Source organism: Vespula vulgaris, chromosome 12, assembly GCF_905475345.1.
Source record: "Vespula vulgaris chromosome 12, iyVesVulg1.1, whole genome shotgun sequence".
NCBI classification, from domain to species: domain Eukaryota; kingdom Metazoa; phylum Arthropoda; class Insecta; order Hymenoptera; family Vespidae; genus Vespula; species Vespula vulgaris.
In genome coordinates this window covers 893,435-909,754 of record NC_066597.1, presented here as the reverse complement: position 1 = coordinate 909,754, position 16,320 = coordinate 893,435, and the positions used below count along the sequence as shown (strand labels likewise).

The following is a 16,320-nucleotide window of genomic DNA, read 5'->3' as shown; positions in this document are numbered from 1 at the left end:
GATGTCGGTTTCTTGTCGTTACAAATTTTCAGTGATCAAGTACGAAAGGGTCTCGTATAAAAGGAACGATTGCTCGTAACGGTAGTGATCGATCGTTGAACGTTAGTAGCGCGCGCGACTTATCGCCCTCCCATCCTTGCAAAATAGGTCGTCGACGCAATGCAGTATACACGTCGTAGGCGCGCATACCCCTTTTTCTCTCTCTCTCTCTCTCTCTCTCTCTTTCTCTCTTTCTCTTTCTCTCTCTCGCTCACTCTTTCCGCCCTCTCTCTATCCATGCACGCACGCTGAAATCTTGAAAATCGAAGGATCGCACCGTGAACGCCATCTTCGTGGCTGTCGAAGAAGAACGAAGCGGCCGGCGGCCGACGATCACCGTGGCAACTCCAAGAGAGAGAGAAATATAAAAGAGGAGGGAAGAGAGGAAACGTCGATCCCACGCTTGGATCCTACCCAGGACGCATCCACATTTTTCCAGAGACTTCCAGAGAAGAAGGAAGATCGAGGAACACGGTACGAATATTTGTTTACCTTCCCGCAAAAAAACGAGATCGTAATCATTTTCTTCTGATATCGCGTAAGATCGATAGCGGTTCTAATTGATCGAGATGGACGTTTCCTCGGCGAATCTCGATCGAGGAACAAAAGCCGATCGAAAAACAAACGATCCGTTTCGGTGATCGTGCTCTTTTTGATCGAGAAAATCCTCAGAGATCTTCATTCTCCTCTTGAGTCTGAAGCGAGGAAAAATCAATCTGTATTTTTTACGGGCGGGGGTAGTTGCCTTCTGCTTAAGAAAAAGGGATAAAAAAAGAAAATGGAATCGAAGAGAAATAAGAGAGAATCGAATGAGAGAAGAGAAGGAAAAGAGAAGAGAAGAGAAAAAAGGGAAAGGAAAGGAAAGAAAAGAAAAGAGAATAAAGGAAAAGAAAAGAAAAGAAAAGAAGGAGAAGGGAAAGAGAAAGAAATAAAAAGGTAGCAGGTAGTAGTAGAGAAAGAAGGGCCATCGTAAAAAGGTCGGAACGCGAACGAAACGGTTCGGAAGAGATCATTGCCGGGATCAACAGGCGTAGCGGGAAAAATCGCGATCGTCGTCTTCGTCGCCACGTTTTCGCGGAGGGTGTGCAGAGGGAGAGAGAGAGAGAGAGAGGGAGAGAGAGGGAGAGATGCTCGAGGTAGGGAAGAAAGGGATGAACGATCGAGGGTAGTTGCGTAGTTAAGGGATACCGGGCTATGGCGATAAGCGAAGAAGGGAGAGCTTAGCGAGGCGAGGAAAAGCTCACGAGGAGAAAATTCCTCATCGAATATCGTCGTCGTCGTCGTCGTCGTCGTCGTCGTAGTCGTTGTAGTCAAAAGAGGAGAGGAAGGAAGAAGGAAGACATTCGCGCGCTTTCACGTATTTTCAAACGCTTTTCCGTTTGGCGGGGTGGTGTGTAGTAAGGACACTGGTGGTGGTGGTGTGGTGGTGGTGGTGGTGGTGGTGGTGGTGTGGTGCGATGGAGTGGTAGTGGTGGTGGTGGTGGTGGTGGCAGAAGTCTCTTTCAGCAGCTAAAGAAAGAAAGAAAGACCGGTGGAAAGAGGTAGAGAAGTGGGGCTATACGAAGGGGGAAATGAAAAGGGGCGAGTGAGTGAAGTTAAGCTCCAGAGAGAGAGAGAGAGAGAGAGAGAGAGAAGGAGGGAGAAGGAGAGATAGAGAATGGGGGAAAGGGAAGGGGTGGTTGAGAGAAAGAGAGGTGGTAGGGCGGAGGGACAGGGCGTTCGGAGCATGAATCGTGGAGCGAGCGGATGGACGGGCGGATGGACGGACGGACGCAAACGCTGAAATCAGCTCGGCCGATCGATACGATAAATGGATGCGTGCGATTGGTAGCCAGGAAAATCGATGACGAACGCGAATACAGGGGGGCTACATAGACACATAGGGAGGAGGGAGAGTCTATACTAGCTCGGCGAAAGCGGCCGCCGCTACTGCCGCCGCCGCCGCCGCCGCTATCGCCGCCGCTGCCGCTGCCGCTGCCGCTGCCGCTGGCGGCGGTGAGGATGGAGCAAAGACCGAAATATCGATTTTTAGGCCCCTACGCGGCGCGGTTCGATGCTCATATCTGCCCCCGTCTTCCCCCCGGCCGTGCGTCCGCGCCGTCGGAGAGAGCGGCCGAGGGAGATAGAAAGAGAGAACGAGAGAGAAGGCACCTTTCAAAACACCGACGACGACGACGACGACGACGTCGACGACGAGGACGCGCGCGAGATACACCGTCGCGGTGCCGTCGCAGAAACGACGAACGAAACAACCTACGATAATAAGTACGGTGACCGAGAAAAAGCACGCAACGACTGCACGATCACGGCAACGTCTTTGACGCGCGATCCTCCTAGTGTGTGCACGAGGGAACAATACTCGATAAATAAAGGGAGTGAGATCTCTCTCTTCGACCGATGTTGTCAGGTAACGGACGCGTTTGTTCTTCTTGCAAGGCGATAGAAGGACGCTATCGTATTCCTTTCTTCCCCATTTTATTAGTTTTCTTCGTTTAAATCCTCGTCTTCTGTCTTTCTATCTCCCTCTCCCTCCCTCCCTCTCTCCCTCTCTCCCCCTCTCTCTCCCACCCTCCCTTCCTCCCTCCCCTCATCTCTCTCTCTCTCTCTCTCCCTCCCTCCCACCCTGTCTCTCTCTTTCTCTCCTTATTAAATAACGTCGCGAGTGTGCCTAGTCCTTTTTTTGGTGATGAATAATAGAAACGCCGGTGATGATCGACGACGACACGAAGCGTGCTACTGCTGTTGCTGCTGCTTCTTTTCGTAATCGTCCTGCGAGAGACAAGGAAAACGTGTAAACGGAGGATCTGTAGTAGGAAAGAGAGTCGGGAAGAGAAAGGAGGGTGAAAAACTCGAGAGGGTGGTGTTAGAAAGAGCGAGCGAGAGAGGGAAACGTAATTCATCCTTGATCGTTCGCGTGACTCCGTCGTGTCAGCGCCGTTGTAAATTCGATTACGCGCGTCGCGAAAATTCCTTCTCCGAGAGATCCGCCGAGCGAAGGAACGGAGAGAAACGGATAAAGAGACAGGAGAGGATTCTCTCGGGTCTTTGTCCAGCTGATTTTGTTCCTCGGTTTCTTTTCTTTTCTGGTAAATCCTTTGTAAAATTATTCGAGGAAAACATTCGTTCTCTCGCCTTTATATCTCTTATAAAAGGCGGATAAGAAGAAAGGGAGGGAGGATTTTATTGTTTCTCCTTTGACGACGCGCGGTTTTCTTCAAACGATGACGTCGTCGATCGTTTAGCGTCGCGCGGCACATTCTCTCATTTATCTTTCGATAGCGATTGACGTTGGACAAAGCGCGTCGCGCGATCGATATATCAGCCGCGAGGATCGACGTTAGAGGGTGGATGGATCGTGAGACCACGAGGGCGTCTTTTTGTGCGTGACACGCGTCGAGTCGGAACGATTCGGCCAGAACGGTTATCGACTATTTTTACGGAGAGAAAAATCGAGTGCTGGATCTCCTTTCTCAAAAACGTTTTCGAATAGTGCGTGCAACGTGCAACAGGCGTCAATTTTTACCAAGGAAACCGAATCGGAGAAATTAAAGCCCGAGGAAACCTCGCTTATCTTTCTTTCTTCTGTCTTTTGCATGCTACAGAAAAGATGGCCATCGCTGCTTCGGAGAATTATCAACTGAAATGGCACAGCTACGGGGCTCATCTTCACAGCTCCGTCGCGACGCTCCTCCATTCGGAATCCTTCGCGGATGTTCTTCTGGCAACGTCCTGCGGCCGGCACGTGGCGGCACATCGGTTTGTCCTTGCAGCCTGCTCCTCGTACCTAAGTCACATCTTTCAAACCTGTCATTTCGGGGCCAACTCGAATGCCCCGACGATCGTGGTAAGTTGCAAACGCTGTTGCGACGATCGTATCGACGTGCAACGCAGTTCGATCTTCTTTGAAAGATTTTCTCGCTTTCACATCTAATTCGTTCGTGCGACGATGGAGCTCGAATGTAGGATCTACGAATCGCAATGGAACGTGCTTATACCTTCCAAATCGAAATAGCGTTCGAAGTCATCGGAAAGCTCTTTCAAAAATTACCCGACTTGGTAGCTCCGTTCGTGTTCAAACGGATCGGATGCAACGTAATCCGTGGTCGTTTCAAAAGCAAGCGATCTTAGGCGTGACTTAAGCACATTTCACCTCGATGAGATTTTATCGATCCCACTCGCGGAGCTTAAACGGGATCGTACGAGATCTCGTGGTACGAAGGCCGTCCTCGGCGCTCGTGTTCACGTGTGTTCGATTTTTCAGGTATTGCCAACGGAGATCGGTTACCGCACGCTGAAGATTCTTATACAGTACATGTACAGTGGAGAGGCGACTGTGACGAACGATCAATTGGAAGGAGTTTTAAAGGCTGGAGATATATTGAGAGTACGTGGATTATGGAGATCGAACACGGGCAGTAAAAAGGAGAACATACAGTCCAACAATCAAAAGGTCGAACGTGATAAAAAGGAACAAGTACCGTTGACTGGACAGATTCAGAAGATAAAGCTGGTTCAGCCGACTACCGAGAGGATCGTCGAAAACGTGCAGCAACCAGCGACAACGCAGAACATCGTTCAAGCCCAAAAGCCGATCGAAAGGAAGAATGCGGAGAAGATTGAGGAAAAGTCTAGCGAATCTGAAACTAAAAAGATCTTGGAGGAGAACAAGAATAACGAACAGAACAAGAACAAGGAAAATCTCGAGACTAATAGGAAATCGAGAAAGAGCGTTAGCAGCGACGTCGAGTCTAACAAGTCGAGAAGCGAAGGTGGCGAAAATGTAAGACACTTTCCAACTTTTACCATTTTTCTTATACCTCCTCGCTACTTCTTAGACGTCGAAGAGACTCGTGAAACGTTTCCTTTTTTTCCCACATAGGCGGAATTAAATTTAGAACTGTTAGTGAAGGACGAGCCGATCGATTGGGAGGAAAGTATCGATCCATCCGAATCCCTGACGATAGACCACGAGATCGATATCAAACCTGTACGTAATATCAAACTATCGTTGCTCTCGATCGTTTACGAAACTGATAACGCACGAATGAATGATTTTATTGTGTTGTCACGTTCGTGGTTACCTTTCTAGGAGATCGTACACAGTGCCGACGAGGACGGTGATTTGGAAGAGGAAGAGTATACTCCGTTGACGTGCGACATGTGCAGTCAAACTTTTAACAGGCCGTCGGATTGGGTGAGGCACATAGAATTTACGCATGCCGACATGACCGAGAACAGAAGAAAGAAGAGGAAGGTAAAGAGATATAAGGCAAACGTTCCGCGTTATCGCAAACTTATACTTGATACGATTAAGACATGCAAATGCAGGTGGTATTCTTTTTCATAGGGTGACGTCGACGACGACAGTAAAGACTTTCCACCTTTAAAGTGCGATCTCTGCGGGAATATGTATCCAACGCCTCAGGAATGGGTACGTCACATACAGACGGAACACACGGAGGAGCAATTGGCCTTGATGAACAACTCGGCACCTCCTAAACCAAAAAGGGTACACAGTCATCAAAAATTATGCAATATTTGTCAGAAAGTATTCCCGAGTCACGCATCGATGGTAATACATCAAAGAACGCATACGGGAGAGAGGCCTTTTCTTTGTTCCTATTGTAAAAAAGGCTTTAACGTAAAAAGCAATTTGCTGAGGCATTTAAGGACGCTTCATGACAAATTCGTACATCCAAGCTTGTATGGGAGTAACGGTAACAAAAATGGCTAAATTCTTTCTCGTTTCTTTGAAATAACAAAAGAAGAAAGAAAAAACACAGAGAAAGAAAGAAAGAAAGAAAGAAAGAAAAGAAAGAAAGAACGAAAGAAAAGAAAAGAAAAGAAAAGAAAAGAAAACACGTCTTTTTATTTTAAGCTCGGTAAGCGCGTAAATCGTATGGTATCGTTTACGTATTTATTGTTACGTCGACGCAAACACTAAGGGACAAACGTCGTAATTATGTGAGTAAAGAAAGAGATCGGCGCTTGATCGATGAAACAATAATCGTTTGGATTTGTGCGAAAAGACACTTCCTCGGAAGAAGCTATCTCGAAAATAATAACTATTGAAAATAATTCTCGCAATCAATAACATTCGACGATTATCGATTTAGCAGGACATTTCTGTCTTTATCCTAATGAATACTTTGTGATCTCGCATATTCAAAATGTTGAGGATCAAAAGAATTAAATTTCGAACAGTTTTTTTGTAACGAAGAAGCAATATGAGGGCTTTAGAACCAAAGAGGCTGATTAATATTGCCAAAGTATCTTCTTTTATTGCTACTTCGACTCTTTTCACGTACACCGGAAATCTAATTAGTTGGATTAGAAACTTTGTTTAAGGGTGCATGAATAAGAGACGAGAGGAACGATTTTATCACATATAGAGGTCTTCGCGAGAGAGAGAGAGAGAGAACGAGAAAAAGAGCGAAAGAGAGAGAGAGAAAGAGAGAGAGAGAGAGAGAGAATACTTGCGTGTAAAATAATTCATAATATAAATCAACGTTTAACGATTAATATTTATTTACTTAGTAATTATACGAGATCCAAATTATGTAAGATTTAATTGTATACTTCTAGGCTATTCCATCCATGGTAGCCCTCTTATTCCCACAGCTCGTAAAGCTGATTATGTATTTTTATATTAAAGTAGCTTATACACGAAAGGTATAAGATGTAAGACATTAGGAAATAAGTGAAACTTTAAATTTTGATTAGATTAGGATGTAAGAATAACGCATAATTCAAAATTTATCAAAAATTTTGGAAATATATTGAGTTCTTCTTACATATAAAAGTGCGACATTATCAAAAGTGGTCACAGTTTACAAAACAGTAATGATATGAACCTGAAGAATGACACCATTTTATCTTGTTAATCATGATCGTGTCACTCTACCATGAACTTTAGTGTCAATTCAACATTGCGCTAACACTGTGACAAGCCAAATGACTTTTAAATGTAAAATTTAAATAATATACTATCTTCAAAGTATTTTTAACTTTGCCTTGATTGTACCTCAATATTATATAGGATACATTTCACTTTTTTATTATCAAAATACGTGTATATTATCATAACTTTGCATTAAGTAAAATATCGAAATAACATCACTTTTTGCAGTGAAATAAATACAATGACGATAGGTACCATGTCAGAATCGAAAAACGAATATCAAACGTACGAAAATATTACCATTGTGATAATTACAGCATGTACAAATATAATAGACACTTTTTCCTAATTATCATCGTCATCGTCGATCTTGGGTGCCAGGTAATACCTAATGTGACCAATCTCTCCAATCTTATACTCGCATACCAACGGAACGTCACTAGACATCGAAAGTTGTACTTGTGCACACAGAGGACTTGCCTTTATGAAACAATTCAAATAACGACAAGAAAATGTTAACTTAACCGGCTCTTGCATATTAACAATTACTGCTTCTTCTTCTTTATCTGCCTCTGCAGTTTGTGCGAGTTTAACATTAGCTAAAACAATTCAAAAAAGAAAAAAAGAAAAGAAAATATTATATATTCGGCATGGTACAGTTATTGCATGTTTAAGCTTTAATCATATAAAAATTTTTCTTCCCGATTAAATTTGAATAAAAAACTTTCATAGCTACATTAATACTAATCATAATAAATATAAACAATATATATTATCCGTTTCTTCTTATAACATAAGATGACAAAACTCAAATGTACTATCGGATAAATCATCAGAGTTCAGATATTAAGATAGTACTGTGAATTTGGTAATTACCTCATAACAAATGGAATATATTGAGATAATATACAATTTGTATATGGTGGGAACGCACTGTTACAATAAGTCACAAAATACAAACCTGTTCCATGATCCCCAGATGCTGTAAATTTTATACCTTCTTTAGAACATGCAAACGTTATTGATTCTCCAAATTGACTTAAATCTCTGCATATGCGAGCAAATTCTTGTGAAGGCATCTTAACCACGCAAGAGTAATTAGTTTCCTGTAACATTTTGCAGTATCGATGAGAAATAAATTATACGTGTGTGACAATAACAGAAGAGAAAACTTTAAAACCTTATACTTACAGGAATACCAAGATGTTCTTGATCCATATTTATAAGTTTCATTTCATACTCCGCAAGTTTTTCTTTGTTCGGTGATTCGAATATAAAAGCAATGATCTCGGGATTATCCCAAGCCCTTAACGTCACGGTATCTTCCGTACCAGCACACCGTAGTATCTTCGACATCCTAGAAACGATTTGAGGTAATTAAAAAGGTGAAAAGAGAAGTTAGTATACAACGGAACAAGAAATATAATGACACAGAATTAAAATATAATCTTCTTAAATTACAATCATTATAAGTGACCTTTACTTTACCAAAAGGAATAAACATAACCAAGACATTCTATCAAAATAAAAATTTGTCTTACGTAGCAATACTCATTCCCATAGACAAATTTCTATCGCATCTGTATTTATCGAAACCGTCACTTCTAAGATTAAGAGAAACCAAAGATACGTGAGCATTGTCCATAGCTTGTACTTGAATCCCAGAATCGGAACATTCAAAGGTTGCTTCGGTTAGAAGATCCTTTATAGCGTCCAAGACTTTCTTCAAGATTGCACTTTGTACTAAACGTGCTTCAAACATATTGTTCAGAATGAAATATTTTCAACTGCGATCAATTAAAAAGCGAAATAATATCGGGAAAAATGAAACAAGTATAACGCTCGGAGACGCGCCAATACAATAGACGTTACCCGCGCTTTACTATTGTTTCATTCAAAAGGAAGTAGATGGCTCTTCGTCGTATCGGATGTAACGTTCAAATGAGAAAAACATCAAATTCGTATGGCGCCTATTTCAAATGGTGCAAGACGTTGGATTCGATTTTGAAAGTTTTATTTGTAAGAAGAATAATATACTTAGTAATGTTATTCATAAGTTAAAGTTTATATTTTCATGCAGGGTAAGAATATACACTTTTAGTAATTATTATACAGATTTTTGTATTAAATGAATAAATAGTGAAACAATATACTATTCCGTTATTTTTATATGCAAAAATAGATTTACTAATGGAAGATGACATAATAAAGTGGTAACTTGTAATTGATAAATAAATTATTTTTAATGAAATATTATCTCGGTATCGTTATTCATCGTTAGCCTATTGTATCCTTATATCGTAACAATGCAAAAGGTGCATTTGCAAACAATTGTATCTTTCATGATTCATTATATTCTACAAAATGATTCTATATTTATCTGTAGATAGAAAATTCTAGCGCAGTTTCGATCTAGTTATGTGCGTAAGTATCTGACACGATTGCTTTCGTTATTAATAAAAATATTTACAGAAAAATAACAATCTTTCGAACGACTAAAACGATAATATATAAGTCTTTCGTATAAAATAAAATGTTCGCAAGATATTTAATTGTACTTGTTTGGCAACATGAAATTATTTCATGTAGGTATATTTGAACTTAAAATTGGAGTCTTGGTAAAAACTTATACTTTATGAGAACTTATACAAATATAATTCACTTAATCTCTAATGTTGTACTTAAACAAATGCAGTCTCACCTGTTACGTTTTATAATTATTGATATTTACATACGGTATGTTAAAGACGGCTTTGTAACATTTTCTTATCAGAGATCATTCACAAATAACGTGACTTTAATACTATTAAAACCCAATATCGCTTGCCATATTTTCCAGTTCATTAAACATTTGATCGAGATGCTAACGTAAAATAAAAAAATAAGTTAAAAAATAATTGTTTATATATGTATAAGCATTATTGCGTATACTTACATCGGATGGTTCTGTATCTTTTACTGTATGTTGCTGTTTGTTACTATATATCAAACTTTCATCATGGTCGATCTCGTCTTCATCTTCTTCCTCTTCCTCGTTATCGTCATCGTCGTCATCCTCGTCGTCATCGTCGTCGTCATCTAAATCTTCCTCGTCCTCGTCGTCGTCGTCATCGGCATCGTCAGATGGTAAGCATGCCATGTCCATTTCCTCATAATCCTCCGGTTCTTCTTTAATATCTGTTAATATTATTGTTTCTGGCACTGTTTCTGTTTCTGACGGACATGGAGGTGGTGCTTCGGACGCTGAAGGTATTTGCGGTGGTTGCGATGTCTAGAAAAATAATCGATGATCAAATTTTCTGCACAAGAAATTATATTCTTAAAGAATAATGTAATATATACCCATGGTTGTTGTTGGGCTGTTTTAACAGACGTCACTGATGCAGGTAATTGAGAAGATTGTGTATCAGTACTTTGCTGTTGAGTTTGACTATTTTGTTTACCCTGTGTCTTAGCATTATCTTGCAATCTATTCTCCCCGTTACTACTATCTTGCTGCGTTGTTTTCTTTTCATTATTGTTTACTTTTTGTTCTTTCGCTTGTGAAGCATTGCTAGGTTCTTCTTTAACTTTCTTTACATTAGGCTTAGGTTCTCCTGGAAGACACGTATTTCCACGTTGTCTTCTGAATCTTACAATAATACTTCTAGTATCCCACATTAAATCATGCGCTTGTTTATAAGCTGCTATCGATTCATCTACACTGTTATATCTTATAAATGCGTATCTAAAACAATCAAGAAAATAATTAATTACCTGCTACGAGATATTTTATATATTCTATATTTACCGTGTATTTCTCATTTTCTGCGCATAACCAACATCCACCCTAGCAGCTGTTGGAAACTTGCTTTTTACTTCGTTTACATTAACCGATTCAGGTAAATTTCCTATATACAAAGTATAAGGATCTATTTCTTCGGGCATTGGATTATCTTCATCTCGCAAAGATTTCCTTTCCACTTTTAAATTACCGATACCAAATGGAATCTTTTCTAACTCTTTAATAGCTTCATCGATATTAACGTGCTCTGCCATTTGAATGAAACAATATCTAGGGCCACTTGGACTTTGAAAATGAATATTCTGTATGCCAGGATGAAATTCTCTAACGATATCCTTGTTAAGATCAGGATCTGGAAATTTTATTATCAAACTCTGAGCTTTAACAGTTTTATTATATTCCGTTTCTATTTTTAAAGCTCTTTCAGCATCCTCACGATTCCACGGTCGACTGGGATAACTTTGTGACATAGGCTTTCTTTGTTTATTCTTTTTAACTACTACTTCTTCCTACAACAGATATTTATATATAATTTATATAATGGAGAAATGTAAAGTCAACTGACATACCAATACAATTTTAACATCCTGATCCCCTTTTTCTTCTCCGTGTCTGCCAGTTATGACTCCTTGGGTTATGGGACTTATGGGATGATTGGAAAGGGGGACAGACATATGATTCATAATAGTATCATTCGGTGACGTAGTATAATTATTTCTTTGCCACTCTAAACCCAGACCACTTGTTAACGCTGCACCAAAATATGCAGCTTGGTCAAACTGGCCTTGAGATTGACCGAAGCGCGCTAGTCTTCTATTTTTACGGTGGAAATTATTTCGTTGAACGTACATGTTATTTCTGTTGTGAGCGAACCTTTCTCTTCTCATATAGTTACCTCTCATCGCGATTTCTCTTTGAATATGTTGAATCTCTCTTTGAGGTAAAGGCGTAGCATGCGGCGTTATCCATTGCCAATGCGTGGGTGCTTGTGCCCATGTTTGAATAGGTGTAACTTGAGAAGGCACTGGTCCAAAAACATGAGGGGGAGGTGGAACTCCGCTAGGGGGTGGAGGCATTGGAGGTAACGGCGGTTGTCCTGGTAAAGGCTGAGGGATGGAAGTAGATGCCGATGTAGTAGACGAGGAATAATTAGTATATGTTCCGTCGTATGTAAATGCAACAGACTCTTGTTTAACAAATGACCTTTTTGTATCTCCATTTTCTTCTGTTAACTGTAAAGAATATAATATAAATTAAAGTCGCAAACGTATGATCCAAAAAAATGTTTGTAACGTATGATCCAAATAATGTTTGTAATTCAAAACTATCTAATCAATGCAATGACGATATCGTTATAATCGTGAAAGAGATTCTAAATAAAAAATAACGCTTGCATTAGTTAGTCAGCTAGCCTAAAACATAGGGGATACATATATAATTAATATTATGAATATAAAGTATTGAAAGTTTTAACGGATACTCACCGATCGTTTCATCCTGTAGCTGTATTTTCTTTGGGTTGCAAAAAGATATTATTTCTAAATTAAAATCATTTTGTTCAACACAAACACATTTCACGAGCAATAGAGTAGAGAACAAATGAGAAAATAAGAGTTGCTTATACAGGGGTACCAACCCCTAATGTATCGTAATCAGGGGTGAAACGTAGTATTTAAAAAACGTAGACAATAATTAAAACAAATATTAAACAACAACCAAGTATAATTAGAAAAGTGTATCAGTACTGTTTCTGTCACGTGGTGACAATCACTTGATTTACAGTTTGATCCTGATAAATAATTTAATTTATAAACATTATGCGCTTCTCATCCATATTTATGAAAAACTTGTTTACGTTATTATTATTAAATAATAAATAATGAAATGATATGTCATTAATTTTATAATATTTTAAAATAAGCAGCACTTGTACGATTGCACATTTTTTCTTTCTTACTTTCTTTTCTTTCCTTTTCTTTTTTTTTTAATTACCCGCTCAAAAAATGGCGCTAAATCGTATTATAATTGAACGTTCAAAATTGTTAACATTAGAGAAATCAAAATATGTTAATAATATTTTCACCAATTACATTAAAAACAAAAAATTATCTATTCTTCCAACGTTATTGCCATTAATATTACATTCTTTATCTTTAACTCAATTTGTATCGATGATTTATCTTCAGTAAAACTGACGAATACAACCCATATCTCTCGTATTATCTGAAGTGGAACAAAAGCTGAATTATTTAAATCGTAATTTATTTAAATCGCAATAATTTACATCACTTGTTTGAAATGTGTAACGTTTGACATAAGAAAATATTTACATATTCCTAACATAGATAGAATCTAGAAATATATTTTCTAGAGTTGTTCTTTCGAGAGCTGTAACTTCTGCTTACATCTCATCCATCTTTGATTTAATTTCTTCTTAAGCGTGTACCGACTCTCGGAGATATGAACGCATTAAGACAATAATCAAATGGAATGCATATGCTGACGCGAAAGTGAAGTGGTAAAAATGTGAACTCTCTTGTTTTTCATATTCACTTTACATATTCAACAATTGTAAAATTACATATAGGAACTTTGATTCTCATTTCAATTCTTGGATATTACTAGATATTACTATATTACTTCGTTGATACGAAGCTAATTACTATCCATTTATTGATGAACATTATTAAGAACAGTATTTATTTAGAATTATACAAATATCAAACGTAGAGAGTCTCTTGTTAAAATGATATACACATTTTTCACAGTGACAAACATATTTTATCTTTTATATTTAACTGCACGATAAAATGATTTGTCACATATTGTACTTTGACCTCTAAAAGTATTTTAGCTCAACATATTTATGCAGTCGCGAATGACACAATTTTCCATTGCTATTCCATCGCGTTTTAACGTTAACTATATTTAACAGATCATAAATATACATATAAACATCAAAATGCTGTTTAAAAAGGTGAGTTAAGTTTTATTAATGCCTTTCGTTATGATCTATGTATTCTATATATTTCCTTTTAACATTGAATGTTTTAATGTTTCTTTTATACAAAATATTAGAAAAAGTGTATTAATTAAAAGCAAAATCAGTTTTTTATTTTTCAATGAAAAAATTAAAAAATAAAATGAACAATTCATTTGTATGAAGATGATTGGAAAAAAGAAACAAAGATTATATATAATTACAAATTTTTTTTTTTTATAATTCTAATAAATATTATTGCTTTAATTTCCAGATATTTAATAATGCTACTTTATATCCAAAAATATTTAGAACATTTTCTATTAAAGCTGAACCTCTAATGTCGGAAAACATGAATGGATATAACTTTGGTAAGTTTATCTGTACAATTTACAAAAAAAAATTACATTTTCTTATAAAAGCATCGAGAAGAAATATTCTTTTTTGCAAATAGGATCTGATTCTTTAATATATAATTTTGTTTCGTATATATAGCACTAAATGATATGCAAAGAGAAATGCAAGAAATGGTACGTAAATTTGTCAGAGAGGAGATCATTCCTGTTGCTGGTAAATATGATAAAACTGGGGAATATCCATGGGATATTATTAAAAAAGCTTGGAACTTAGGATTTTTAACCAATCATATTCCACAAGATTGTGGTACGTTTTTGTATTATCATAAAACATTGTCATTGAAATAATTTGTTTATGTCATCTAATATATTGCAATTTCAATATGTGATATCACGTTTAGGTGGTCTGGAACAAACTATTTTTGATGGCTGTTTAACAACAGAGGAAATTGCATATGGCTGCACAGGAATAGCAACTGCAATAGAAACTAGCGGTCTTGGAGTATAGAACCATATGTTTATAATCAAGAAAATTAATAGTTCTAAATATAAATAATAATTATTAACGTTTGCAATTTTTTTTCTTTTCTTTTATAGCAAACACCAGTGATCGTAGCAGGAAATAAACAACAACAGAAAAAGTATCTTGGAAGACTTGTAGAAGAACCTCTTGTAGCTGTGAGTAAAGAGGAACGACAATATACATTATGATCTTATTATCTTTTTACATTTGTAATGTTTCTAGGCTTATTGCGTTACTGAACCTGGTGCTGGATCCGATGTAGCAGGTTTAAAAACTAAAGCTGTAAAAAAAGGAAAGGAATGGATTCTTAATGGTACAAAAATGTGGATCACAAATGGCGGTGTTGCAAACTGGTATCTTCTGAATTGAAAAGAAAATATATATATATATATGTGCACGAAACAATATGCGATATTAATTGCACGTATCGTTATATTAGGTATTTCGTATTGGCCAGAACAAATCCTGATCCAAAAGCTCCAGCCAGTGAAGCTTTTACAGGATTCATCGTTGAGCGTGCTTTCGAAGGCGTAACTCCAGGTCGTAAAGTAAGTTTCTTTTTTAACGCGTTTCTTTCGTCGTTAAATTATAATTAATAAGAAAAATTTGTATTATAAAGGAAATAAATATGGGACAACGAGCTTCCGATACTAGGATGATTACGTTCGAAGATGTTCGCGTACCCGAGGAAAATGTATTAATAGGAGAAGGAGCTGGCTTTAAAATTGCCATGAAAACCTTCGATAGAACTCGTCCACCGGTAAAGTATATAAAAAATAGGAAAAGTGCTTCGTTAACATCGAATTGATATATATATATATATATATATTTTGGATTACAACGCAGGTAGCAGCTTTGGCTGTTGGACTAGCGCAGAGAGCTGTAGACGAAGCTACAAAGTATGCAATGGAGCGAAAAACCTTCAACAAACCAATAGCGGAACATCAAGCTGTAGCATTTATGATCGCTGATATGGTTGTCGGAGTCGAAACGTCTCGTCTCGCTTGGATGAAAGCAGCTTGGGCAATGGACGTTGGTTATCCAAACGCTACAGTTTACTCTAGTATCGCCAAGTGTTATGCCGCCGACGTAGCTAACAAATGCGCTACCGATGCCGTCCAGGTAAGTTGAAATTGGATTTTAATTAAAATATAATATGACTGAAATGGTAGCAATGATGCAATACGAATCGTTACAGGTCTTTGGCGGCGCAGGTTTTAATACGGAATATCCCGTGGAAAAATTAATGAGAGATGCAAAGATCTTCCAAATTTATGAAGGCACATCGCAGATCCAAAGATTAATCATATCCAGAAATCACTTTGGGGTAGCTGCGAAGAAATCGCAATAAAAGAAATATATTTATTTGTCACCGAGAAGATTCGAAAAGTAACGATACTTGTATCTTTTGGATATTCATATTATAAACTTGTTACATCTTCTATACGTTAATTTTAGTATATTTTATATCTTTGTAAAATGTTTATTATACAATATTACGCACATGCGTATCACCGATAATCGCACACAATGATATAACACATATGGGAGAGGTTTTATAAACGTAATCGTATTATCCGCTTGTGAAATGATTTATCCTTGTAAGAAAAAATCTGTACGTTTAAAAAATAAATGAATATTTTCTGAGAAGGTTGATCGGCGCGAGATCTTTGGGAAGTTTTGAATTTGGCGCGCAGAGGTTGTAGATGGCGCGACTAACGTGGCACGAAAGCGTTA

The 16,320-nt window shown here is 37.9% G+C and overlaps 4 protein-coding genes across 5 annotated transcripts; 2 read left to right on the top strand and 2 right to left on the bottom strand.

Moving 5' to 3' along the window:
- Nucleotides 1-259: 259 nt before the first annotated feature.
- LOC127068038 (zinc finger protein 615) lies at nucleotides 260-5,865 on the top strand. Of its 2 annotated transcripts, none has more exons than XM_051003635.1 (6): nucleotides 260-513; nucleotides 3,642-3,883; nucleotides 4,301-4,819; nucleotides 4,919-5,026; nucleotides 5,129-5,293; nucleotides 5,387-5,865. In XM_051003635.1, the coding sequence occupies exons 2-6, from the start codon at nucleotides 3,647-3,649 to the stop codon at nucleotides 5,771-5,773; spliced, it is 1,416 nt and encodes a 471-aa protein (XP_050859592.1). In that variant the 5' UTR covers nucleotides 260-513; nucleotides 3,642-3,646; the 3' UTR covers nucleotides 5,774-5,865. The 2 variants fall into 2 exon arrangements, with proteins under 2 accessions (XP_050859592.1, XP_050859591.1); XM_051003634.1 differs by lacking the exon at nucleotides 260-513 and adding an exon at nucleotides 1,567-2,446.
- Nucleotides 5,866-6,794: 929 nt separating this feature from the next.
- Nucleotides 6,795-8,856, bottom strand: LOC127068062 (proliferating cell nuclear antigen). Its single transcript, XM_051003710.1, has 4 exons — nucleotides 8,482-8,856; nucleotides 8,132-8,297; nucleotides 7,902-8,046; nucleotides 6,795-7,539 (listed from the first exon to the last, which is right to left on the bottom strand). Exons 1-4 carry the CDS (start codon nucleotides 8,700-8,702, stop codon nucleotides 7,286-7,288), a joined length of 786 nt encoding a protein of 261 aa, XP_050859667.1. The 5' UTR covers nucleotides 8,703-8,856; the 3' UTR covers nucleotides 6,795-7,285.
- A 130-nt stretch (nucleotides 8,857-8,986) lies between these two features.
- On the bottom strand, nucleotides 8,987-12,733 carry LOC127068024 (protein painting of fourth). The gene is made up of 6 exons (XM_051003602.1): nucleotides 12,209-12,733; nucleotides 11,294-11,956; nucleotides 10,731-11,233; nucleotides 10,283-10,667; nucleotides 9,876-10,211; nucleotides 8,987-9,803 (listed from the first exon to the last, which is right to left on the bottom strand). Exons 1-6 carry the CDS (start codon nucleotides 12,218-12,220, stop codon nucleotides 9,747-9,749), a joined length of 1,956 nt encoding a protein of 651 aa, XP_050859559.1. The 5' UTR covers nucleotides 12,221-12,733; the 3' UTR covers nucleotides 8,987-9,746.
- A 626-nt stretch (nucleotides 12,734-13,359) lies between these two features.
- Nucleotides 13,360-16,233, top strand: LOC127068044 (probable medium-chain specific acyl-CoA dehydrogenase, mitochondrial). Its single transcript, XM_051003651.1, has 10 exons — nucleotides 13,360-13,701; nucleotides 13,979-14,075; nucleotides 14,200-14,367; nucleotides 14,462-14,562; nucleotides 14,658-14,738; nucleotides 14,806-14,936; nucleotides 15,023-15,131; nucleotides 15,203-15,343; nucleotides 15,430-15,705; nucleotides 15,782-16,233. Exons 1-10 carry the CDS (start codon nucleotides 13,687-13,689, stop codon nucleotides 15,932-15,934), a joined length of 1,272 nt encoding a protein of 423 aa, XP_050859608.1. The 5' UTR covers nucleotides 13,360-13,686; the 3' UTR covers nucleotides 15,935-16,233.
- The last annotated feature ends 87 nt before the right edge of the window (nucleotides 16,234-16,320 follow it).